The sequence below is a fragment of the Plecotus auritus genome (assembly GCF_963455305.1).
Source record: "Plecotus auritus genome assembly, chromosome: 3".
Taxonomy (NCBI): Eukaryota; Metazoa; Chordata; class Mammalia; order Chiroptera; family Vespertilionidae; genus Plecotus; species Plecotus auritus.
This window is the reverse complement of record NC_137772.1, coordinates 98,859,211-98,886,664: the sequence shown is the minus strand read 5'-3', so window position 1 is coordinate 98,886,664 and position 27,454 is coordinate 98,859,211. Positions and strand designations below refer to the sequence as shown.

Sequence of the window (27,454 nt, the reverse complement as noted above, 5' to 3'; positions counted from 1 at the left end):
CTCTAGTCAGGCTCACCAAGAAGCAAAGAGAGAGGACCCAAATAAAATCAGAAATGAAAGAGGTGAAATAACAATAAACCCCAGAGAAGAACAAAGGATTGTTAAAAAATGCTATGAACAACTCTATCCAACAAACTAGACAACATGGAGGAAATGGACATAGTCCTAGAAAAATACAACCTTCCAAAACTCAATCAGGAAGAATCTAAACATCTCAATAGGCTAATAACTATGGAAGAAATTGAAACAGTCATCAAAAAGCTTCCAATAAACAAAAGCCCCAGGCCAGACAGCTTCACAGGGAGTTTTACCAAACATTCAAAGAAGAACGTAAACCTATCCTCCTCAGACTATTCCAAAAAATTCAAGAGGAAGGAACACTTCCAAGCTCATTTTATGAAGCCAGCATCACTGTAATACCAAAACCAGATAGAGACAACACAATGAAAGAGAATTACAGGCCAATATCCTTGATGAACATAGATGCTAAAATCCTCAACAGAATTCTATCAAATTGGATTCAGCATTTCATTAGAAAGATTATACACTATGACCAAGTAGGATTTACCCTGGGGATGCAAGGATGGTACAATATCCGCAAATCAATAAACCTGATACATCACATAAAGAAATTGAGAGAGAAAAATCACATAGTCATATCAATTGATGCAGAAAAAGCATTTGACAAAATCCAACACCCTTTCTTGATAAAAACTCTCAGCAAGGTGGGAATAGAAGGATCATATCTCAACATAATGAAAACCTTATATTACATACCCAGACAACATCACACTCAATGGGCAAAAATTAAAACCATTTTCTCTAAGAACAGGAAAAATACAGGGATGTCCACTCTCACCACTCCTGTTTGACATAGTACTGGAAGTACTACCCATTGCAATCAGACAAGAAAAAGAAATAAAAGGCATCCAAATTGGAAAAGAAGAAGTAAAACTGTTCTTATTTGCAGATGACATGATATTGTACATAGAAAACCCTAAAGACTCCATCAAAAAATTGTTAGACTTAATAAATGAATTTGGCAATGTAGCAGGATACAAAATTAACTCAAGAACTCCATGGCATTTCTATATACCAAAAGTGACCTTATAGAAAGAGAGACTAAAAAAGCAATCCCATTTACCATCGCACCAAAATATTAAGATTCCTAGGAATAAACTTACCTAAGGAGGTAAAAGACCTGTACTCAGATAACTATAGGACACTGAAAAAAGAGATAGAGGAAGACATAAACAGATGGAAGAACATACCGTGTTCATGGATTGGTAGAATCAACATCATTAAAATGTCCATCTACCTAAAGCAATCTATACATTCAGTGCACTCCCCATCAAAATACCAATGGCATATTTCAAAGACCTAGAACAAACTCTCCAAAAATTTATCTGGAATAAAAAAAAGACATGGAATAGTTGCAGCAATCCTGAGAAAGAAGAACAATGTTGGAGGGATCTTAATGCCAGCTATCAAGCTGTATTACAAAGCCACTGTTTTCAAAACTGCCTGGTACTGGCACAAGAACAGACATATAGACCAATGGAATCGAATAGAGAACCCAGAAATTGACCCAAACCACTATGCTCAATTAATATTTGACAAAGGAGGCAAGAACATACAATTGAGTCAAGATAGTCTCTTCAATAAATGGTGTTGGGGAAATTGTACAGAAATATGCAAAAAAAATGAAACTAGACCACCAACTTACACCATACACAAAAATAAACTTAAAATGGATAAAGAACTTAAACCTAAGACGGGAAACCATAAAAATTTTAGAGGAAGCCATAGGTAGCAAAATAGCAGACATTTGTTGTAGTAATATATTTAACGATACAGTTCCTAGGGCAGGGGTGGGCAAACTTTTTGACTCAAGGGCCACAATGGGTTCTTAAACTGGACCGAAGGGCTGGAACAAAAGCATGGATGGAGTGTTTGTGTGAACTAATATAAATTCAAAGTAAAGGAGCGGAGGGGAGAGCAAGAGAACCGGATAGAACAGCCGGATTCGGCCCACGGGCCGTAGTTTGCCCACGGCTGTCCTAGGGCAATGGAAACTAAGGAGAAAATAAATTGGAATACATCAAAATAAAAAGCTTCTGCACAGCAAAAGAAACCATCAACAAAACAACAAGAAAGCCCATTGCATGGAAGAACATATTTGTCAATGTTATCTCCAATAGGGTTTAATCTCTAACATTTACGGGGAACTCATACAACTTAACAAAAGGAAGACAAAGAACCCAACAAAAAATGGTCAACGAAATAAGACATAAGGAAGGCCCAGAGGCATATGAAAATATGCTCAAAGTCACTAATCATCTGAGAGATGCAAATGAAAAAAACAATGCAGTACCATCTCACCCTGTTAGAATGGCCATCATCAACAAATCAACAAAGGTCAAGTGCTGGCGAGGTTGCAGAGAAAAAGGAACCCTCGTACACTGCTGGTGGGAATGCATACTGGTGCAGCCACTGTGGAGAACAGTATGGAGTTTCCTCAAAAAACTAAAAATGGAACTCCCATTTGACCCAGTGATCCCACTTCTAGGAATGTATCCCAAGAAACTAGAAACACCAATCAGTAAGGATATATGCACACCTACATTCATAGCAGCACAATTTACCATAGCTAAGATATGGAAGCTTCCTACGTGCCCATTAGCAGATGAGTGCATTAAAAAACTGGTACATCTACACAATGGATTACTATGCTGGGGTAAAAAAGAAGGAATTCTTATCATTTGCAACAGTATGGATGGAACTGGAGAGCATTATGCTAAGTGAAATGAACCAATCAGAAAAAGATAAATATCACATTATCTTAGTCATTTATGGAAAATAATGAACAACATAAGCTGATGAACAAAAATAGATCCAGAGACAGAGAAGCATCTTTCAGACCGTCAAACCTCAGAGGGAAGGTAGGGGAGGGTGGGGTTAAAGGGGAGAGATAAACCAAAGGACTTGTATGCATCCATATAAGCTTTACTAATCAATGGACACAGACAACAGGGGTTGAGGGCATGAATGGGAGGGTGGTTGGGGGGCTATAAGGAGATAAGGACACATATGTAATACTTTAATCAAAAAAATAAAATAAAGAGATTTGAGCAGGCAGAAGAATGACTTAATGAACTTGAAGATAGTTCAATGGAAATTTCAAGTCTGAGGAATCAATTGAAAATACAGAGCCTAAGTGACCTGTGGAATACTGTTAATCAGACCAGCTTGCGTATTGTGGAAATGCTAGAAAAAGAAGAGAGAATATCTGATGGAATAGCTAAAAACTTCCCATGTTTTGATTAAAGACACGAGTAAAGAAATCCAATAACTCAAGGACCTCTAAATAAGATGAGTTCAAATAGACCCATGTATACTATATAATAAAGATGTATTATGCAAATTGACCCTCACACACTCACACAAATGGCTGCCCCCATGTGGTCAAAGATGGCCACCACAAGATGGCAGGCTGCGGAGGGTAGTTGTGGGTGACCAGGCCAGAAGGGGAGGGCAGTTGGGGGTTATCAGGCCAGCAGGGCAGGGAAGTTGGGGGCGACAGGGCCTGCAGGGGAGGGAGGGCAGTTGGTGGGAACCAGTCCTGCAGGGGAGGGCAGTTGCGGGTGACGAGGCCTGCAGGGGAGGACAGTTGGGGGGGACCAGGGCTGCAGTGGAGGGCAGTTGATGACAACCTGACCTGCAGGGGAGGATAGTTGGAGGGGACCAGGCTTGCAGAAGAGGGCAGTTGGAGGCGGCAGGGCCTGCAGGGGGGGCAGTTGGGGGCGACAGGGCCTGCAAGGGAGGGAGGGAAGTTGGGGGCACAAGTCTGGCAGGGGAGGGCAGTTGGGGGCCACCAGGTCTGCAGAGGAGGGCAGTTGGGGGGATCAGGCCTGCATGGGAGGGCAGTTGTGGGGGACCAGGCCTGCCGGGGAGGGCAGATGGGGGCAACCAGGCCGATAGGGGAGGGCAGTTAGGGGTGACCGAGCTGGCAGGGGAGGGCAGTTGGGATAACCTGGCCAGCAGAGTAGGGCAGTTGGGAGGGACAGGCCTGCAGGGGCTGGCAGTTAGGGGGACCATGACTGCAGGGGAGGGCAGTTGGGAGGGACAAGGCCTGCAGGGGAGGGCAGTTGCGGGGGGGGGGGGACCAGTCCTGCAGGGGAGGGCAGTTTGGGGGGGACCAGGCCTCCAGGGGAGGGCAGTTGGGGGCAACCAGGCCTGCAGCGGAGGGCAGTTGGGGGGCACCCGGCCTGCAGTGGAGGATAGTTGGGGGTGACGGAGACGGCAGGGGAGGGCAGTTAGGGGCAACCAGGCCTGCAGGGGAGGGCAGTTGGGACTGACGAGGCCTGCAAGGGAGGGCAGTTGGGGGGACCAGGCTGGTAAGGGAGGGAAGTTAGGGGTGACTGGGCCAGCAGAGGAGGCAGTTGGGGGCAACCAGGCCTTCAGGGGAGGACAATTAGGGGCAACCAAGCCAGCAGGGGAGGGCAGTTAGGGGTGACCAGGTCAGCAGTGGAGGGCAGTTAGGGGTAATCGGGCCAGCAGGGGAGCAGTTAGGTGTCGATCAGGCTAGCAGGGGAGTGTGGTTAGGGGGTGATCAGCCTGGCAGGCAGAAGCAGTTAGGGGCAATCAGGCAGGCAGACAGGCAAGCAGTTGGGAGCCAGCAGTCCTGGATTGTGAGAGGGATGTCCAACTGCTCGTTTAAACCATCAGTTGGGCATCCCTCGAGGGGTCCCAGATTGGCGATGGTGCAGCTGGACTGAGGGACACCCCCACCCCCCGCCGTGCACGAATTTTGTGCACCGGGCCTCTAGTATCTTTATAAAGTTTAAATACATTATATCAGATGTTGTGGTGGTACTGTTTTACTCACAGCATCTACATGAATTGCTGCGAATTTACTGCTTGGTGGAAGAACCTTTCATTCCCAATATAAATTACCAATTCCATTAAATGAAACTTCAATTTCTAGACTCGATATAAAGAGTGTAGTTGCTAAAACCATTAAAAAGGCCCAACTTCTTATTATTGATGAATGCACCATGGCATCCAGTCATGCTTTAAGCGCCATAGACAGATAACTAAGAGAAATTATGAATTTGAATGTTGCATTTCCTGGGAAAGTTCTCCTTCTTGGAGGGGATTTTTGACACTGTCTCAGTATAGTGCCACATGCTATATGATCAGCCATAGTACAAACGAGTTTAAAGTACTGTACTCTTTGGGGATGTTTCAGAAAGTTGTCTGTTAAAACAAATATGAGATCAGAGGATTCTCCTTATAGTGAATGGTTAGTAAAACATGGAGATAGCAAACTTGATAGCAGTTTTTATTTAGGAATGGATAGTACTGAAATCCCCTGTGAAATGATTTATAATGGCTCTATTATTGAAGCTACCTTTGGAAATACTATATCTATAGATAATATTAAAATATATCTAAATGTGCGATTCTTTGTCCAAAAAATGAACATGTACAAAAATTAAATGAAGAAATTTTGGATATATATTCGATGGAGATTTTCACATGTATTTAAGTGATGATTCCATTGATTCAACAGATAATGCTGAAAAGGAAAATTTTCCCATCGAATTTCTTAATAGTATTACTCCGGGAATGCTGTGTCATAAATTAAAATTGAAAGTAGGTGCAATCATCATGCTACTGAGAAATCTTAATAGTAAATGAGGTCTTTGTAATGGTACTAGATTTATTATCAAAAGACTGCGATCTAACATAATCAAAGCTGAAGTATTAACAGGATCTGCAGAAGGGATGTTCTGATTCCAAGAATTGATTTACACTGGCCTCCCATTTAAATTAGTTCAAAGACAGTTTCTCTTGATGCCAGCATTTGTAATGACTATTAATAAATCACAAGGAGAAAGTCTAGACAGAGTAGGCATATTCCTACCTGAACTCATTTTCGCACATGGTCAGTTATATGTTGCTTTCTCTTGAGTTCGAAGAGTGTGTGATGTTAAAGTTAAAGTTGTAAATACTTTATCACAAGGGAAATTAGTCAAGCACTCTGAAAGTGTTTTTACTCTTAATGTGGTATACAGGGCGATATTAGAATAAGCTTAATCAATTTATCAGTCATTGTTTGTATCAGTGTTGTTTTTACATCATGTCTTTGTTGTTTTTATATCATGTCTTTGTTGTTGTTCTATCATGTTGTGGTTGTTTATTAATAAATTTATATATTATTTTCATATACATTTTACTAATTTTCTTTCATCTCTGACACTTCTATTATAGAGAAAGGGCAAATAGAAATATTAAAATATTCCTGTAATTAATTCCCTTTTAATGTGCATGAATTGCATGCACTGGGCCACTAGTATCAATATAAGCTAGACAGACATTTTCTACACTTCTTTTTACTATAATAATAGTACAGTTCTAATTTAAAAGGATATGGTATGTCTTAAATGAAATCTATATCAAATTAACAGTAATCAGGATTAATTTGCCCAGACCTTGGGAATAAAAACCTAAATGGTCCTTTAAACATATTGTGATTTAAATTCTAGGATATAGTTAATGTTTAGAATTTCTTTTTACTGTTTAAAGTATTGTACATGGGTCAGCAGCTTGAGCATCATCTTGGAGCTTATTAGACATGCAAAAATCTCAAATTCCAGCCCTAACTCAGAATATGAATTTAACAAGATTCCTTGGCTATTTATATGCAAGTTAGGGTTTGAGAAGTGCTATTCTAACTTTGAGTTAAACATTATGCCTTACAGATTATTCTTCCAGGAAAACACACAAAAACATTGTGTGTTTTGCATGGGTGGCCAGCTTCAGGTTAACTTCTAGCTAAGATTTCTGAGAGTTGAAGGAAAATCATGACAAAAGTAGAGGTAAAGTTCAAACAGAGAAAGAAGGAGCTATGTATTTGTAGGGCAAAAGTTTAGATTTTCTTCAACATTATTTTCCACCAGTTTGTAAAATTTTTATCATTAGCTGGAGTCCTGGCCCAAGTAGCAGTGAAAATATTAACATCTCTTTCTCCCTCACGTCACTCTGAAGGATGCCACTCATTTGCTGGTGCTGACTGGTTTTCAAGGAAGTAGAGTGTAAAGAAGTTGGTATTTGCTGCACACCTTAAAACTTTTAGGAATTTCTGTATTGTGATTATTGTCATACACGAAGTTCATAGAATTTGTTTGTTTTTAACAGTTGCTACAACTTTTTATAGTCCTCTAAGTCACAAAGCCCACTTAATTCTAGTGTTTGATCTCTACAGCGCTATATGTAGATACATAAGGTCAGTATGAAATAAGCACAGGAATGGGAGGGATATCAAAGAAATAGACTTGTGTTGTATAAAGATTAACCATTAGAAATTAATTTCACTTAATTAAATTAAATTACATTGAAGTGATGGAAGGATAGCAATATATATGTATTGTTTCCTTTTTATTGAATTTATTGAGGTGACACTGGTTAACAAAATTAGACAGGTTTCAGGTGCACAATTCCACAACACATCATCTGTACACAGTATTATGTGTTCACCACCACAAGTCAAATTTTCTCCCATCACCATTTATCCCCCCTATAACCTCCTCTACCTATGCCCACCCTGGCAATCACCACACTATTGCTCATGTCCATGGTTTTTTTCTCTTTTTCTCCTCCTTCTGTTATTTCTCCAAAAGAATTACAAAGTCATAGATCTTGTTTATCTAAGAACTGCCATACTTTCACTTTGCTTAAAAATATGATTCTGGGATGCTGAGGGGAGGTCAGTGGGGGAAAAAGGAGACATATGTACTACTATTTATAATACTTTAAACAATAAAAAAAATTTTTAACTGAAAAAAAAGATGCTATTAAGAAACAGAAAATGGAAAACTTATCAGAGCATAGTTTAAAGTGTTAATTGGAAAAAATAAAACTGTTACACTCTACTGAAAAAAAAAAAAAAGTATGATTCTGGCCTGTTGCTGATCTGAGAGATGTAATAACATCTCATAGAATGGCAGTTTGTTGAATGAAGTGAGTTCAAGTAGTACCCATTTGTATTATTTACCACTAGGGGCCCAGTGCATGAATACATGCACCTTGAAAGGAACTGTGGGCCATGAGGCTGCTGTGGGCACAAGGGTGGGTCTTGGCCCATCCTCCATGCCCCTGCCCGGCCCCTCCTGCTGTGGCCCCCGGCCCCCTGTCTGCTGGTAGCTCCGCTTCTGCCACCACTGCTCCCATGCACTGATGGCGCAGGCCCTGCTCTCACCTGCTGATGGTGCAGAGCCATTGGGGCCGGTGCCAGCAGTGGGTGCTAGCAGCGGCTGCTGCCTTGATCACCCCTTAGGAGCAGGGGGAGGTGGAGAAGCCCTCACTCACGCCTGTAGCCAGCACTGGAGCCGCCGCTTGCACCCGGTGCCTGCAGTGGGTGCAAGCGGTGGCTCTGGCGCTGGCAGTGGGTGTGAACGGGGCCGGCGCCAGCAGCAAGTGCGAGTGCTGGGCAGGACAGTGGCACAGGAGCAAAGAATTTTCAGTAACCACCATAGGCTCACCCCAATGACAGCGACCACTTTGGTCTGGCGCCCCCACTCACCTGCTCCATCATCCCGCCATGGCTGATGCCCACCATGTTCTGCGCTCTGCCAACACCCACCATGTTCTGCGTGCTTCCCCCTGGTGGTCAGCACACGTCATAGTGACCAGTTGTTTGGTTGTTCTGCCGTTCAGTCTACTTGCATATTAGGGCCTTATATATATATAGATTAGCTCTAGTTATGACAGGTTATGACTTTTGCTTAAATTTGTACAGCTTTTAAAGACCTTAATTCAAGGGGATGAAAAAAAAAGATTTCAGCTTTCCTGCATCTGTGCATAAGATTTTTTATCATTGGTCTTGTTTTGATTGTCAATTTAAAAATTTTTAAATGAGCTTTTGAAAGATATTCTCTAAGTTCTTTTGTTTCTAAAAGCCACTATATTGTCGTTTATAATTTAAAAGAGAAAATTACACATTAAACATCTAGGATCTTAATGATGTAGTATTTGTAGTTATACTAAAGTTCTACACCCAACCTAGCTTTCCTGGAGGATTTAGTAAATTCTTGGTTATTATTTTTTCTGTTTATGAAAGGTATTGTGAAACTGAGACACACACATTTCCTCTGGTGTATGTGGCTCCCTATTCTAATTTAAAGCTGTTAGACTTCTGGCTTATATTATGATTTGTAGAGATCCCACTGAATAATTTTTTATATGAATAACTTCTGTTCATTTTACATTACTTAAGAATATATATGAATTAACATGTTATAACTGCATATTTTAATTAAATTTATAAATTTATGAATATATTTATTTTTTAAATAAATGTTTAATTTCATTTAAAACATGAAAACAGAAAGAAGAGAATAACAATCACCCATACCTTGTCATTCTGAATTAACTGTTACTAACAGGTTGGCATGTTTTATTCAATTCTGGGAACAGGGATCATGATTTTTGTAAAATTGATATGCATTTACTCATTATAAAAAATTCACACCATGCAGAAAGGCACAAATTTGAAAGTTTCTAAAATCTTTCAACTTGGAAATAGCATTAGTTAACCATTGTTACCATCAGTTTAACAACATTCTAGATACTCTTTAAAAGTGGATGAATGGCCCTGGCTGGTGTGGCTCAGTTGGTTAAGAGTCTCCCATACACCAAAAGTTCCCTGTTTTGATTCCCAGTCAGGACACATGCCTGAGTTGCGGGCTGGATCCCAATGCTGGGGAGTGCTGGAAGCAGCCAATTGATGTTTCTCCCTCACATTGATGTTTCTCCCTCTCTCTTCCTCTTTCTCTAAAACGAATAAAAACTTTTTTTTTAAAAAAAAGCCCAAATGGGGAAAAAATATCCTTGAGTGAGAATTTAAAAAAAGGGTGGGGGGAGGGAATGGATAAAATTACTTTTATAGAGGTGAGTTTATATTCTGAAAATTTTCTCATGTCAAATTTATTTGAATTTAATAGAAAAGGGGAAATAAAACTGAAGGAGGTATGAAACTTGAAATATTTCCTTCATGAGAGATATTTTTCCTTCAATCTTTTCAGTTTTGGCTTTATGTACTTTGGGGCTCAATTATTAGCTGCGCATCTATCTATATAAAACCCTAATATGCAAATTGACTGAATGGTGTGATGACCGGTGGAACGACTGGTTGCTATGACATGCACTGACCACCAGGGGGCAGAAGCTCAACACAGCCCTCAGGCCCCAACCAGTGGTGGGGGCAGGGCTGGTGAGCAGGCAGTGCCAGGCCAGCCAAGGCGGGTGCAAGCGGGGGCCCCGATTCACCTCCCCCCCCCGCCCCCCCGGTAGCCCCACAGATCGGCCCTGATTGCCAGCCAGGCCTAGGGACCCTACTCGTGCAAGAATTTTGTGCACTGGGCCTCTAGTATTTTTATAATAAACATTATAAAAATGTTCTTTGTTTCTAGTAGCAGTTTTTGTCTTTTGTCTGAAATTACTATAGCCACTTTGGCTTTTTTGGTTATTGTCTGCAAAGTATATATTTTTTCCATATTTTTACTTTTAAGCTTTTCGTGTCTTTAAATCTAAAGTGTGTTTCTTGAAGACAGCATATAGTTGGGTCAGTGTTTTGTTTTTTTTGTTTTTTTAAAATCCATTTGCCAGTCTCTGCTTTTTGGTTGGCACGTTTAATCCTTTTAAACTTAATTTAATTTCTGATAAAGTAGCATTTATATATGCCATTTTGTTACTTGTTTTTGTATTTCTTAATTTTTTTTTTTTTGCTCTCAGTTCCACCATTACTGCTTTCTTTTGTGTTTAGTAAATATTTTCTAGTATGCTACTTTGATTCCCTTATTGTTTATTTAAACATGTGTGTGTGAATAGTTTGTTATTTTCTTAGTGGTGGCCTGCAAATTACAATTAAATATCTTAATTTATAACTCTTTAATTTTTATTAATACCAAGTATTTTCAGTAATATACAAAAATTTTGCTCCTATATAGTCCCATTATCCTCTTCCTTCATGGTATCATTGTTTTGAATTAAGTCTTTTTACATTGTGTGTTCACCAACATAGATTTATAATTATTGCTTTATGCAATCGTCTTTTAATTAAGATAGGGAAAAAAATGGGAGTTTCAAACAGAAAACACATTAGTAATGTCTTCTATATTTACTTATGTTGGAATCTTTAATGGTGTTCTTTATTTCTTCATGAGAATTTGAGTTATTGTTTAGTGTCCCTTCATTTTAGCCTGAAGGATTGATTCCCTTTAACGTCTTGTAGAGCAGGCTTGCTAATGAAGAATTTTTGTGTTTTTTGGGAATGTGTTAATTTCTCTTTCATTCTTAAAGAATAATTTTGCTGAATGTCGAATTCTTGATTGACAGTCTGTTTCTTTCAAGCCTTGCATGTTTCATCCACTGTCTTCAGGTCTTCATGTTTTCTGATGAGAAATCAGCTGTTAATCTTATTGAGAATCCTTTGTTCATGATGAGTTATTTCTCTTAATACTTTTAGATTCTCTCTTTGTCTTTTGACAGTTTGATTATGATGTATCTCAGAGTGGATCATTTTAAGTTTATTGTACTTGGAGTTCATGAATTTGGATGTTTAAATAGATTTTTAAAAATCAAACTTGTGAAGTCTTCTGCCATTATTTTTTCAAATATTCTTTCGACATCCCTGCCTTCTTCTGAGATCACCCATTTTACTTATGTTGTTAATGGTGTTCCAGCAGTCTCTGAGGTGCTGTTATTTTTTTTTTCATTCTTTTTTCTTTGTGTTTCTCAGACTGCTAATTTTAATTGACCTATCTTCCAGTTCACTGATTATTTATTCTGCCTGCTCAAATCTGCTGTTGGTTCTCTGTAGTGAATTTTTAAAAATTCAGTTTTTGTGCTTTTCAACTATAAAATTACTATTTGATTATTTTTTATCTCTTTCTTTATTGATATTCTTTATTTGGTGAGACATTGTTCTCATACTTTAGTTTATTAACATGGTTTTCTTTAGTCCTTTGAAAATATTTAAAATAATTGGTTTAAAGTCTTTGGCTTCTAGCATTTAAACTTCCTCAGGGAAATTTCCTATTGACCTTTATTTTTCCTCTGCATGGACCATAATTTTTTGTTTATTTGCATGTATGATCATTTTTTTGTTTTAGTTGTTTTTATGAAGTAGAGAGTATTTTTAGAGGTCATACTTTATCATTTCTGCTGATGTCACTTATGTATTAGCTTTTATACATAAATATTCTTAATATAAACCTGATACTTTAAAATTCTTATGCCTTTCTGTCTACATGACACAAGACTATATAGTCTGCCCAGCTGGTGTGGTTCAGTGGTTGAGTGTTGATCCATGAACCAGGAGGTCTTGTTTGATTCCCTGTCAGGGCACATGCCTGGGTTGCATGCCCAATCCCCAATAGAGGGTGTACAGGAGGCAGCTGATCAATGATTCTATCTCAACATTGATGCTTCTATCTCTCTCTCCCTCTTTCTTCCTCTCTCTGAAATCAATAAAAACATATATTTTTTAAAAATCAAGTATGTTACATGGACTTATAAGTTTGGGATTTTGTTTCACTTACAAATCTATGTTAATATTATAAGTACTATGAAAAATCTTTGCTTTTTAAAATTCATAGTCACCTCTTTTTGGCTATCATGATCCCAGCAAGTAGGGATAATGAACTTGGCATACCTTTCAGTTAGTAAATGCCAGGTACTCTACTCAGTAGTTTAGATGTAATAATCCCATTTAATCTTTACAGAATCCCTCTGAAACTCTGAGAAGTTAAATAATTTTTACTAGGACATACAACTAGTAAGTGGTAGATTCAAAATGTAAAATTAATCTTTTTAACTCCAGAGCTTAAGATTTTAGTGGCCGTGTTACACTATTTCTGTGAAGTGTATATGTAGCCTTATGGACAAGTCTCCTGACAATTGCCTCGGGCGCTTGTTGAAAGATGAGTTCCTAGAGCCCAAACCTATACATACTGAACCAATATCTTTGAGATTTGGTGTCTCTGGATTGCTTTTTTCTTGTAACTTGGGCTAAAAGAAACAAAACAGTAGGCCACTTTAAATTTGTATGAAACTATTATTCTACAATTTAAAGAACACTAAATTTTCTCACAATTTTTTGCATTTTAGACGTACAAATTCTTTATTTATGTGAAATGTTAATTCTGAGATAATTAACAAAATGTTTTATTTCACTTTCTGTGTTGATTGAGATAATATAAGCTATTGATAAATTATTGATTTTCTAATGTGCCAGCCAATGCTTTATAATTTTTGCATGTATTATTTTACTGTGAACTGTCATTTATTTATACTTTAAAATTTAGTTTAAAAATTAAAGCAGTGATAAACCATACCTTATTTTAGGTTGAACTCCCACCACCTGATCTTGGACCAAGTTCTGCATTAAATCAGACACTCATGTTGTTGCGTGAAGTTTTGGCATCTCACGATTCTTCAGTTGTACCATTAGATGCCCGTCAAGCTGATTTTGTGCAGGTATGTTGTAAATTTGTTTTTAATTATTGCTTATTACTCTTCTATTGTAAATTCAGTTGAAATTCTGGTATTTTATGATCCATATATTTTGACAAACCTTTTCATTGTTTTTTCTTTCAAATATTAAATTCTATTTAATTTAAAAAATATTCATTCCGTTATGCTCATTTAAAAAAGTATTCTGATTGTTATACCATTTAATCTTTTCTTATGTGATTCTGTAAGTTGGCACCTTTCAAATTAGTTTGACTTTCATTCTGAAGTGCCATTAACCCAGGCCTGTATCACTGATTGGGAATTAAAGAATAAATTTTATTTTATATTTCATTTACAGGTTTTATCGTGTATCTTGGATCCTCTCCTTCAGATGTGTACTGTGTCAGCCAGCAATTTAGGGACAGCTGACATGGCAACTTTCATGGTCAATTCACTATATATGATGAAGACAACATTAGCTCTATTTGAATTTACTGACAGACGTCTAGAAATGCTACAGTTTCAGGTTAATTTTGCCACAAAATGACTTCACTGTGATGGAATCGTTTTTCTGTATATGATCTCAGTTACTAGCTTTATGCCCTAATTCCTATAAACTCTTCATTGTAATCTGATGGAAGGCTGCTCTCTCTCTCTCTCTCTCTCTCTCTCTCTCTCTCTCTCTCTCTCTCTCACACACACACACACACACACACACACACACATTCAGTTGTTTAGTTTTGCTTTGGAGAAGTCAGAATATGTTATGGATAAGATAGTGTATTCAAACCATAGTATACAGTGGTAGAATGAAGCTTCTCTGACTAATATGAACATTTATTCTGTATGCTGATTTCAGTTTCTGAACTGTGAATAATAATATACTATAGTGTGGCTAGTGCAGAAGGTGTTATAGAGGACAATTATATTTTTATCTGTGTGTAAACCAATGTTAGGCAAAACATTACAATTTATTATATCAATCACTCTCTTCCTTAACCAAACAGTATCACTTAGGATTTTATAAAATGGCTGAAAAAAAAGCCTTGTAGAAAATTTACCAGATACTTGAATTCTGATTTTGAAATAGTGATTATTGGTAGATATAATTTTTTAAAACTCTGAAGTATGATTAATTTCCCTTTCCTGCATATTGTTTTATATAAAATTAGTAAATTTCTTTTTAAAAATATTAGTTTTTACTGTATTTATCATTATTTCAATTTCAAATTCTTTAATTTGTCTAAATCTTATTCTAGGTATTTAAGTATATCAGGTATTTATCAGTGTTTTATCACCAATTACCTGCATTTCTTAAATATTCATAGTTGTTGTTTTTTGGGGTTTTTTTTTGCATTTCAAGAGAGCAGGCTCTACTGTGTAAGTGCTTAAGTGTGCACTTGCATTCTTCTTGTTGATAGCTGTTGGCTGGTGCTAGTGGCATTGACCAACCCATAGTGTTGAACGGATTATACAAGGATGTGGATACTAGAAGACATGGTTTATCAGGCCCGAAAAGTAGCAGTTTACCTTGTTGAGTAAAAGTTCCTTGATTTTCAGACCTTTTCTATTAATCCTATTAATTTTCTTCTACTCTGACTCAGCTTCACTTAATGTTTCAAGTAAAAAGTCCAGGTTAGTCTTTTTCTCTTTTGTTTGTGGCAATCTGTTTTATCCATCTGGAAGCTTGTGAGGCTGTTCCTTTGAGTTCATATATTTCCTCAGAATATTTTTTGGTATATCTCTTTGTCCCTTATTTTTTATTTTGGACTTTCCAGAGCCATTTCAGTCTGAAGATTTAACCCTTTCCTTTTCTCAATAAAGTTTGTATTATCTTTAATTAATTATTCTCCATCTGTTATTTTTGTATCTGAAGCTCCAGTACTTATTTGACTTTATCTCTTGAGTCTGTCTTCTAATTTCTTTTTAAACCTCTTCACTGTAATCTATTTCTTTGATGTTTATTCCATGTTACTTTTCTTCCATTTTTCTTTCAGATACTAATTTGGATCTTATCAGTAACTCTTTCATTAATTGTTTACATTTGCACATTTCATTTTTCTTTGATTCCCAGTAAGTCTAGTAAGGACTCATTTTACTTTCTTGGGGGATTCACTTAAAAAAAAAATAAAGTACTCTATGTCTTTCAGTAGTGTTACCTTGAGAAGAGATATCTTCTGATTATTCAGATGTGTTTCCTCTTAGAAGCTACTCACCTCTTTTAAATCAGTTGTAAGTTTTAAAAGGGGCTCAGCTATTGAAGTTACTTAAGTCACTGGCAAGCATTCTGATGGTAATAGCACAGTTAGTAGTGTACTGTGTTACTGGCAAACAAACTGGTAAAACTGAGGGAACTTCCTGGTGAGGAATAGAAGGAAGACCTCTAGACTCTCAGGCCTGTACTGGTAAAAATAAGGGAACAGCAGATTTCTTCCCACTAGGGAATACTTCAACCCAATAGGGTAGTTCCCTTCTGAGCCTTCTGCCTCTGGCTTCCCAAACACAGCACAAAGCAGATAGCACATACAAGTAACTTCTGCTACCTGGGTCTTAGGCAGCTCTTGAACCTGAAATCTTTAACCTTCCTCAACTCTCCTCTTGTTGTCACAGACCTGCTTTCTCCTCAAGAGAACTTACTGCCTCAGCCCTAATGGGATTTAATTCAGGCTTTTCCAGTTGGCATATTTGAGTGTTGGAGTCAGGCTAGGAAGTTAGGAGGGTGAGGGAGTGAGGAGGTTAGGAACACCAGGCCCTTACTTTGCCCAGAATTCTTACTAAGTATTTTATTTTACACTGTTGTTTGTTAGTGTTTTTGTTTGTGTTTTACTTATTACCAGCTTTTTAAAAAATGTATTTTTATTGATTTCAGAGAGGTAGGGAGAGTAAGAGAGAGATAGAAACATAATTGATGAGAAATAATCATTGAGTGGCTGCCTCCTGCATACCCCGTACTGGAGATCGAGCCTGCAACCTGGGCAATCAGGTTTGACTGGAATCGAACCTGAGACCCTTCAGTCTCAGGCTGACACTCTAGCCACTGAGCCAAACCGGCTAGGGCTTATTACCAGCTTTTAAAAGAGCTGAAAAGCAACTCAAAATTTTGGACTAGTGGCTAGGCTTGGAATCCTCTTTGATTATCTTCTTTGAAAGTAAGGCTTTTTCTCCTTTTTGTAGTAGGACTTCCTCTTTCGGGGAAGGAAGTGCCTTTGTTACAGAAGCAGTCCCTGTGCCCTACAGTCTGGTATCATAGCCACTTCAAGATACAGCCCCATGGTGAAGAACTAAGACTGCAGGATAGTCTACTTCTACTCTCATCAGTCTTATAAGTCTTTTAAAATATTTTCTTTTTATTGTGTTTTATCTTAGATTGAAGCACATTTGGACACACTTATAAATGAGCAAGCTTCTTATGTTTTAACTAGGTCAGGATTGAGTTACATCTATAACACCATACAGCAACATAAACCTGAACAGGTAAGCATGTGGATGTACCTACTACTAATTAGAGAAATACATCAGGTTAGAGCAGTGGTCAGCAAACTCATTAGTCAACAGAGCCATATCAACAGTACAATGATTGAAATTTCTTTTGAGAGCTGAAAACCAACTTCTGCGCGTGGGCCACGAAGTTTCAATCGCACTGTACATGTGCGCCCGCACGTGGTATTTTGTGGAAGAGCCACACTCAAGGGGCCAAAGAGCCACATGTGGCTTGAGAGCCGCAGTTTGCCAACCACTGGGTTAGAGTATGGATTCTAGAGTTAGACTCTGGTTTGAATCTTGGCTCTTCCACTTAATAGCTGTTTTTCACTAAGAAAATGACGTATCTCCGTTTCTTCTTTTGTAGATTGGGATAATAATATGTGCTTCAAAGGGTTGGTCTCAGAGTAAATGAGATAATACATGTATAGTTCTATGAATTATCTTTGTATTACAAACAGTTTGGGTTAAAAGTAATGAAAATATACAAAAATTAGTATAAAACATATAAAGAATATTCTGGAAATTTTTTAGAGCCCTATATCATTATCAGTTCATTGAACTCATGCATTACTATATGAATAGCAGTCATCTCTTTTTTAATTTAGCAAATCATGGTATATTACTTTGGAAAAGTAAATACTTCTGGGGTCAGCATATGATCTTATTAAGTTATAGAATTCCCATAGAAATTCATAATGGAGTGGTGGAAACCCTTGAAAATTAGGTAAGCATCTTTCTTTAAAAAAGCAAAGGACTCTTTTAAATGATGTTAACATGAAGAATATATTACAATGGGGGGATAAGGACACATATGTAATACCTTAATCAATAAAGAAAAAAAAGGAATATTTTATATCCCAGCAATTCTTAAGTGAAGCTGTAAAAAATCATAAGTTTTTTCTTATGATACAGCAGAAAGTAAATTTCTTCCAGAAGGAACCAATACTGTTGTATTTTTATACTATACTAGAGGACTGGTGCACGAAATTCGTGCACGGGGAGGGGTGTCCCTCAGCCCAGCCTGCACCCTCTACAATCTGGGACCCCTCTAGGGATGTCCGACAGTCCGTTTAGACCCGATCCCATCCCGGGATCGGGCCTAAACGGGCTGTCGGACATCCCTCTCACAATCCAGGACTGCTGACTCCCAACCGCTCGCCTGCCTGCTTACCTGCCTGCCTGATCACCCCCAAACCACTCCCCTGCCAGCCTGATCGACACCTAACTGCTCCCCTGTTGGCCTGATTGCCCCCAACTGCCCTCCCCTGCAGGCCTGGTTGCCCCCAACTGCCCTCCCCTGCAGGCCTGGTCCCCCCAACTGCCCTCCCCTGCAGGTCTGGTCCCTCCCAACTGTCCTCCTCCCCTGCTGGCTTGATCGCCCACAACTGCCCTCCCCTGCTGGCCATCTTGTGTCCACATGGGGGCAGCCATCTTGTGTGTTGGAGTGACAGTCAATTTGCATATTACCCTTTTATTAAATAGGATAAAGTTGTCAAAGTTTAACGCTTAAAGCCTCCATGTCTCATTGCCATTCTCTAACTGCCTGATTGCATTTTTTCTTTTTTTGCTTATGTGAGATACCCTGATTTTTCCATTGTTAATAAACATGTGCTTTTTACTCTCTCCAACAAATATTATTGAGTGCCTTTCTGCTACTTATGTAAAAATGAACATATCGTGATCCCTGTTATAATTGAGGTTGAAGAGATGACACTTGAGTTCTTTGGAAATAAGCTAAATTTCCAAATGTGGGCAATTCACTAATGGACTATCTACACTGAGTGGCCAGTACACTGAGTGGCCAGATTATTATGATCTCTGAACGCATAATAATCTGGCCACTCAGTATATATGTGTGTGTGTGTGTGTGTGTGTGTGTGTGTGTGTGTGTGTGTATGGTATATTAGAGGCCCGGTGCATGAATTTGTGCATGAGTGGGGTCCGGCCAGCCTGGCCAGGGGGAGGGGACATGGGCGGTTGGCCGGCCTGCCTGCTGGTCGAACTCCTGGTCAAGGGGACAATTTGCATATTAGCCTTTTATTATATAGGATATACACTGAGTGGCCAGATTATTATGCGTTTAGAGATCATAATAATCTGGCCACTCAGTGTATATTATAAAAAGCCAGCAACCAGAACACTGTAACGACTGTAACGACCGGTTGCTATGACGCCCACTGCAGCCAGTGAACTGGCCCAATCTAGGGGAGGGACAGCCTCCAGCCTCCCACGGTCCCTACCCCCTGGCTGGCCCTGCCCCAGATCGACTTCTCCCACCCCGATCAAGGGCGGGATGGCTGGCCAACGCCCTGCCCCTGTGGCCCTTCCCCCTGGCTGGCCCATCTCCTGATCAACCCCCCACACACAATAGGGGACATGGCCGGCTGGCCACCCTCCTGCAGCCTCTCCCCCCGGCCGCTCCGCCCTTGATACCACCCCATCATGGGCAGGGCTGATTGGACAACCGCCTGAGGTCCCTCTCCCCGGCCAGCTCTGCCCCTGATTGGACCCACATACATCAACTGGGGGTGGGGCCGGCCAGCCAAACTCCACAGCCCCTCCCCTGGCTGCTAACCCTGGATCAGTCCCCCAACCCCAATCAAGCACCGGGCCCGCCAGCCAACCACCCTCAGCCCCTGCCCCTAACTTCCCATGGACTCCTCCTCCTGACAGGCCCGGCCCCAATCTGCCCTGATTGGGGCCAGGCTGGCCGGACCCCACCTGTGCACAAATTCATGCACTGGGCCTCTAGTATTTTATAAATGAACTGAAATGCATAGCATGTTTTTTGCATCTTGATTTCTTTTTTGTTTGTTTGTGTGTGTGTGTGTGTGTGTGTGTGTGTGTGTTTGTTTATTTATTTATTTATTTATTTATTTATTTATTTATTTATTTATTTATTTTAGGGTTCTTTAGCTAATTTTCCCAACCTAGATTCTGTGGCACTGAAGGCTGCAATGGTAAGTTCATAATAAAGCATTTCAATATAGGTTTCCTTACGGAACATTATTCTTTTTACAAATTTATTTTAATTTTATTTTTCAATTACAGTTTACATTCAATGTTATTTTGTATTAGTTTCAGGTGTACAGTATAGCGATTAGACACTCATATAGTTTACAAAGTGATCCATCTGCTATTTCAAGTACCTACCTGACATGATAAATCGTTATTACAATATGCTGTACTTTACATACCCATGACTATTTTGTAACTACCAGTTTGTGCTTCTCACCTTCTTCACCAGCCCCTCAATTCCCCTCCCCTCAGCCAACCATCAGTCTGTTTTCTGTATCTATGAGTCTGTTCCTGTTTTGTTTGTTTATTTATTTTGTTCTTTAAATTCCATGTATGAGTGAAATCATATGGTATTTTTTGTTTTCTGTTTGACTTATTTCACTTAGCATAATATCCTTGAAATCCACCCATTTTTGCAAATGGTAAGATTTCATTCTTTTTTATGGCCAAGTAATACACCATTGTATATATGTACTACAACTTTTTAAAAAATCTTTATTGTTCATATTATTACAGTTGTTCCTCTTTTCCCCCCCATAGCTACCCTCCACTCAGTTCCCACCCCACCCCAAGCCCTCTGCCCCCCACTGTCCTCGTCCATAGGTGTAAGCTCTTTGTCCAATCTCTTCTTGCACTGACCCCTTTTCCCCCCAAGAATTGTCAGTCTGCTCCCTTTCCATGGCCCTGATTCTATTACATTAACCAGTTTATTCTGTTCTTTAGATTTTTTATTCACTTGATTTTTAGATTCACTTGTTGAAAGATATGTATTTGTTGTCACATTGTTGTTCATAATTTTTTATCTTTACCTTTTTCTTCTTTTTCCTCTTCTATTATATTTCATGTAATCCTAGTTTGGTGGTGATGAACTTTAGCTTTTTATTGTCTGTGAAGCTCTTTATCTGACCTTCAATTCTAAATGATAGCTTTGCTGGGTAGAGCAATCTTGGTTGTAGGTTCTTGCTATTCATCACTTTGAATATTTCTTGCCACTCCCTTCTGGCCTGCATAGTTTCTGTTGAGAAATCAGCTGACAGTAGTATGGTACTCCCTTGTAGGTAACTAACTGTTTTTCTCTTGCTGCTTTTAAGATTCTCTTTTTGTCTTTTGCCCTTGGCATTTTAATTATGATGTGTCTTGGTGTGGTCCTCTTTGGATTCCTCTTGTTTGGGGATCTCTGTGCTTCCTGGACTTGTAAGTCTATTTCTTTCACCAGGTAGGGGAGGTTTTCTGTCATTATTTCTTCAAATAGGTTTTCAATATCTTGCTCTCTCTCTTCTTCTGGCACCCCCATAATTCTGATGTTGGTACGCTTGAAGTTGTCCCAGAGGCTCCTTACACTATCTTCATATTTTTGGATTCTTTTTCTTTTTGCTCTTCTGGTTGGGTGTTTTTTGCTTCCTCGTACTTCAAATCTTTGACTCGATTCTTGTGATCCTGTAGTATGCTGTTGAATCTCTGTATATTATTCTTTATTTCAGTTAGTGTATGCTTAATTTCTGACTGGTCCTTTTCCAATTTTTTGGCATTCTCACTAAGATCCTTGAAGGTCTCACTAAGTTCCTTGGAGGTTTCTAAAGATTCTTGGGTCACCTTATAACTGTGGTTTTGAACTCTATATCCAGTAGTTTGCTTTCATCCATTTCTTTCATTTGTGACATGTTTCTTTGTCTCCACATTTTGGCTGCTTCCCTGTGTTTGTTTCTATGTATTGGGTAGCTGCTAAGTCTCCTTGAGTTGATAGAGTGGCCTTGTGTGGTAGGTGTCCTATAGGGCCCAGTGGCTCAGCCTCCCCAGTCACCTGAGGTAGATGCTCTTGGTGCACCCCTTTGTGGGCTGTGTGCATAGTCTTGTATTTAAGCCTTGAATGCTGTTGCTATCACTGTGAGGAATTGACCTCCAGGTTAATTGACTGTGAGAACCAGCTGTGTCTACAATGGAAGAGCTGCTGTGCAGGAGACACCTTTATGGGGCATGACTTGCTTCAGTGGGGCTTTGGTGCTCATTGAGTCTGCCCCTTGAGTGTGTCACTTTTGGATGTGAAGAGTTGTAATCTGGTATGGTCTCACAGTGATCACTGGGTACACTGGCTCTTGGATCTCCAAGGAGGTGCAAAGTCAGCCACTGCCTGGGATCACCCAGCATGAGCTACAGAGAGATCTGCAGATTCCTCCTCTTTTTATCAGGTTTGGAAATGCTCAGAAGAGGCCCAGCTGTGTAGCAAGGCAGGCTGCTGCTGCTGCCTGTTTGACAGGTTTTAGGCTGAGAAAAGACAGGCCATTCATATGCAAAAGCCGCTGTGCACAGCTTGGGTAGTGGTGTAAATTGGGTGGGGCAGGGTCTCAGGGAATCTCCTGGGTGGAGCAAACAGCAATGGCTGCCAGGCAGCCCTGCACCTGAGAGGTCCTAGCGCACAACAGTGACCACTATGAGCACCTCTGTGTGAAAGAAATCTGCCCTCCTGTTCCTGTCCTGATGCTAGACAGTCCAGTTTGTCCCTGTATGTGTCTGGGTCCCCCAGAGTCTCACCTGGAACTGGAGTTCAGAGCAAATGGGATCTTGTATCTCCCTCCTGATTAAAAAAGCAGTGCACCTGGGTGCCAGCCCATTCCACGCCTCCACACCTCCTACCAGTCTCAATGCGTTTTCTTCTTTACCTCTAGTTGTAGAACTTCCACTCAGCCAGATTTCCTGTGATTCTGGATGATAGTTGCTCTGTCTTTTAGTTGTAATTTTGATGTGGTTGTGAGAGGCAGCAAGTACAGGTGATTACCTGTGCTGCCATTTTAGTTCCTTCCACAACTTTATCCATTCTTCTTTTGATGGGCACTTGGGTTGCTTCCGTAGCTTGGCTATTATAAATAATGCTGAAATGAACATATGGGTGCATTTATTCTTTTGTGTTAGTGTTTTGGGTTTCTTCCAGTATATACCAGAAGTGGAATTGCTATGTCATAAGGCAGTTTCATTTTTTAATTTTTTGAGGAACCTCCATAATGTTTTCCATAGTGGCTGCACCAATCTGCTTTCCACCAACAGTGCATGAGGGTTCCTTTTTCTCTATATCTTCACCAACACTTTTTTATTTATTTATTGATGAGAGCCATTCTGACAGGAGTGAGGTAATATCTCATTGTAGTTTTAATTTGCATTTCTCTAATGATTAGTGAAATTGAGCATTGGCCATTTGTATGTTGTTGTTTTTGGAGAAGTGTCTATTGAGGTCTTCTACCTGTTTTTTAATTGGATTGATTGAGGTTTTATTTTTTGGTGTTGAGTTATAATGAGTTCTTTATAAATTTTGATATTAATCCCTTACCAGAAATAGAATTGGCAAATATCTCCCCTCATTCATAGGTTCTCTTTTCATTTTGTTGATGGTTTCCTTTTCTGTGCAAAACCCTTTTAGTTTGATGTAGTTCCATTTGTTTAATTTTTCTTTTGTTTCCTTTTCTGGAGGAGATATGACAGAAAAAAATAATGCTAAGAGAAATGTCAGATTTTACTCTCTATTTTTTCTTCTAGGAGTTTTATGGTTTTGATTCTTACATTGAAGTTCTTAATGCATCTTGATATTATTTTAGTATATTGTATAAAAATAAGTCTAGCTTCATTTTTTTACATGTATCTGTCCAGTTTTCCCAGCACCATTTACTGAGTAGATTACCTTTAACCTATTGTATGTCCTTGTCTTCCTTTTCATATATTAACTAGAGGCCTGGTGCATGAAATTTGTGCACTCGGTGGGGGGGTTCCCTCAGGCCGGCCTGCACCCTCTTGCAGTCCAGGAACCCTTGGGGTATGTCGACTGATACTTAGGCCCGCTCCCCCTAGGGAGTAGGCCTAAGAATCAGTCAGACAACCTTAGCGCTGCTGTGGAGGTAGGTGAGACTCCTGCTACTGCCGCTGTGCTCGCCAGCCATGAGCCCAGCTTCTGACTGAGCGGAACTCGCCCTGTGGGAGCACACTGACCACCAGGGTGCACCTCTGTGTTGAGCATCTCCCCCCTGGTGGTCAGTGCACATCATAGCGACCAGTCGTTCTGCCGTTTGGTCGATTTGCATATTAGCCTTTTATTATATAGGACTAGAGGCATGGTGCACAAAATTCATTTACAGGAGGGGTCCCTCAGCCCATCCTGAACCTTCTCCAATCTGGGACCTCTCGGGGGATGTTGGACTGCTGGTTTAGGTCGGATTCCACATGTATCGGGCCTAAACTGGCAGTCAGACATCCCTCTCACAATCTGGGACCACTGGCTCCTAACTGCTTGCCTGCCTGCCTGATTACCCCTAACCACTCTGCCTGCCTGCCTGATTGCCCCTAACTGCCTCTGCCTGCTGGCCTGATCACCCCTCACTTGCCCCCCTGTTGGCCTGATAGCCCCTACCTTGCCCACCTGCCTAATCACCCCTGCCATGCCCTCCTGTGGGCCTGATTGACCATAACTTGCTCCCCTGCCGGCCTGATTGCTCCTACCTTTACCCCCCTGCCTGCTTAATCACCCCTACCTTGCCCCCCTGCTGGCCTGATCGACCCTAACTTGCCCCCCTGCCGACCTGATCACTCCTACCTTGCCCCCCTTCCAGCCTGATCGTCCCTAACTGCCTCTGCCTAAACCCCGGCCTAAGCCACAGTCTGGCTTCCCTCTGCAGGAGGCGACCCGGCAGATCAAGGAAGGCACCGCCCACATTACCCTGCTGCTGCTGCCACTGCCGGTATGAGCCTGGGCCCTTTGCAGCCACTGCGGCTTTGTCTGAAAGGACATCCGGAAGACGTTTGCCCTAATTAGCATATTACCATTTTATTAGTATAGGTTGGTCATATACATGTAGGTTTATTTCTGGCTCTATTCTCTTCCATTTATCTGTGTTTCTGTTTTTATACCAGTACTATACTCTTGATTACAATAGTTTTTATATAGTTGGATATCAGGAAGCATATAAATTTTAAGATTATTTGTTCTAGTTGTATGAAAAATGCCATTGATTTTTTTTTTAAATATATTTTATTGGTATTTTACAGAGAGGAAGGGAGAGGGATAGAGAGCTAGAAACATCGATGAGAGAGAAACATCGATCAGCTGCCTCCTGCACACCTCCCACCAGGGATGTGCCCACAACCAATGTACATGCCCTTGACTGGAATCGAACCCGGGACCCTTCAGTCCGCAGGCCGACGCTCTATCCACTGAGCCAAACCGGTTTCGGCGCCATTGATTTTTTGATAGAGATTGCATTGAATCTGTAGATTGTTTTGGGTAGTATGGACATTTTAGTGATATTAATTCTTCCCATCCATGAGCACAGTGTATATATGCTTACATTTGTTTGTATCTTTTTCAGTTTCTTTAATGTCATAATTTTTTGAGTATAGGTCTCTTTCTTTCTTCGTTAGATTTATTCCTAGGTGTTTTTTAAAAATGCAGTTGTAAATGCTATCATTTTCTTAGTTTCCCTTTCTTATAACTAGCTCATTATGGGTGTATAAAATTTCAACCAATTTTTGAGTATTTATTTAGTACTTTGCTACTTACTGAATTTATTTATGAGTTCTAGTAGATTTTGGTGGAATTTTTTAGGGTTCTCTATATACAGTATCATGTTATCTTCAAATAATGACAGTTTTACTTATTCCTTACCAAGAGTGCCTTTTATTTCTTCTTGTCTGATTGCTGTGGCTAAAACTTCCAATACTACCTACCCTATATAATAAAAGGGTAATATGCAAATTGACCAAACGGTGGAACGTCTGGTTGCTATGACGTGCACTGACCATGAAGGGGCAGACACTCAATGCAGGAGCTGCCCCCTAGTGGTCAGTGCTCACCCACAGGGGGAGCACCGTTCAGCCACAAGCCAGGCTGATGGCTGGCCAGCACAGTGGCCCACCTCCAGAGCAGTGCTAAAGATGTCCCACTGCAGCTTAGGCCCGCTCCCTGGTAGCGGGCCTAAGCTGCATTTAGACATCCCCCTAAGGCTCCTAGACTGCAGAAGGGTGCAGCCTGGGCTGAGGGACCCCTCCCCCAGTGCATGAATGTCATACACTGGGCCTTTAGTCCATATATATAAAGAGAGCCAGGGTCCGTAACATCCACAATGATCAAAGGCTCGACCTAATGCCCAGGCTGCGAGTGCAGCAGGCTCTGGTGTGTGGGGACTTGTGGCAGCGGGGCCAGCACTCACACTCACTCACAACCGCACACAGGCACAGACACACATAGTGCCCACCAGCTCACAGCATTTTCTCCCTTTCTTTCCTTCCCTCCCAACTTACTCTCGGAGCCTTTCTCAGAATAAGGCCCCAGGGCAGGCAGAGGGTGGAGCTGCCCCCACTGGCCCCGCCCCCTCCCAGCTGGGAAAGAGGAAGAGGGAGAGAGGGAGGCAGGGAGTCCTGGAGGAATGCTGAGAAAAACAAAGAGAGAGAATGGGGGAGACTGGTATGGAGAGATGGAAACAAAATAGCAATACTAAAATATTTCCTGTAATTAATTCCCTTTTAATGTGCACAAATATCATGCACCGGGCTACTAGTTCTATCTAATAAAAGGGTAATATTCAAATTAACCGTCACTCCATCACAAAGATGGCAGCACCCATAGCCACAAGATCGTGATGCCCAGTCCTCTCAGCTCCACCTGAGTCCCCCAGTCCTGGGGGTCGGCCACTCAGAGTGGGCAGCGTGAGTGGCCTGGCGGAATGCTTGCTTCATTGCCGCGGTGACGAGGCAAGCGTTCCACCCTAGCCACGGAGAGCCTCTGGGCAGTGGGCATGGAGTGGCCGGGCGGGGTGGGGGGAACACTTGCATTGTCACCATGGCGTCGACACAAGAGTTCTGCGCCCAGCTGCGAACGGGCCTCTGGCCAGGCCGGGGCACAGATGGACCTCTGGGCCACGGAGAGCCTCTGGGCAGCAGGCTCAGAGCGGCCAGGCCCCGCAGAGAGCTACTGGTTCACGGATTTGTGCGCAGGGCTACTAGTATATATATAAAAGCCTAAGCGACCATTATGACCTAATGACCGTAATGATCTAACTACCAGTTGATCAGTCACTATGATGCACACTGACCACCAGGGGCCAGATGCTCAATGTAGGAACTGCCCCCTGGTGGTCAGTGTGCTCCCATAGCCATTCTCCCAAGGCCTCACCCCTTCCCCCACCCCACCCCCCCGACTGGCTAACCTCTCAAGGCTCCTTCCACCACCCCCAGCTGGCTGGCCAACCTCTCACAGCCCATCCGCCTCCCCCGCCCAGCCAACCTCCCGTGGCCCCTCCCCCTTGGCTGGCCAACCTTCTGCTAACCCTCCACCCTCCTGGCTGGCCAACCTCCCACAGCCCTTTCCCCCAGCTGACCCCCACATTGGCTCCGATGGGGGAGCTGGCAGGCCAACCTCCTGCGGTCTCTCCCCTTGGCTGGCCGGCCCCCCAGTAGGCCT

The 27,454-nt window shown here is 41.0% G+C and overlaps 1 protein-coding gene across 8 annotated transcripts in view; it reads left to right on the top strand.

The window, feature by feature from the left end:
- COG6 (component of oligomeric golgi complex 6) overlaps positions 1-27,454 on the top strand; it is a 234,161-nt gene that overhangs the window by 69,187 nt on the left and 137,520 nt on the right. For 4 of the 8 annotated variants that reach the window (XM_080658573.1, XM_080658574.1, XM_080658569.1 and 1 more), the window contains exons 14-18: positions 13,411-13,542; positions 13,877-14,044; positions 16,885-16,992; positions 19,908-19,961; positions 24,675-24,737. In XM_080658573.1, the coding sequence (XP_080514699.1) occupies positions 13,411-13,542; positions 13,877-14,044; positions 16,885-16,992; positions 19,908-19,961; positions 24,675-24,737 (525 nt within the window). The remainder of the gene's footprint in view (positions 1-13,410; positions 13,543-13,876; positions 14,045-16,884; positions 16,993-19,907; positions 19,962-24,674; positions 24,738-27,454) is intronic. The other 4 variants (XM_080658575.1, XM_080658570.1, XM_080658571.1 and 1 more) reach the window with 3 other exon arrangements.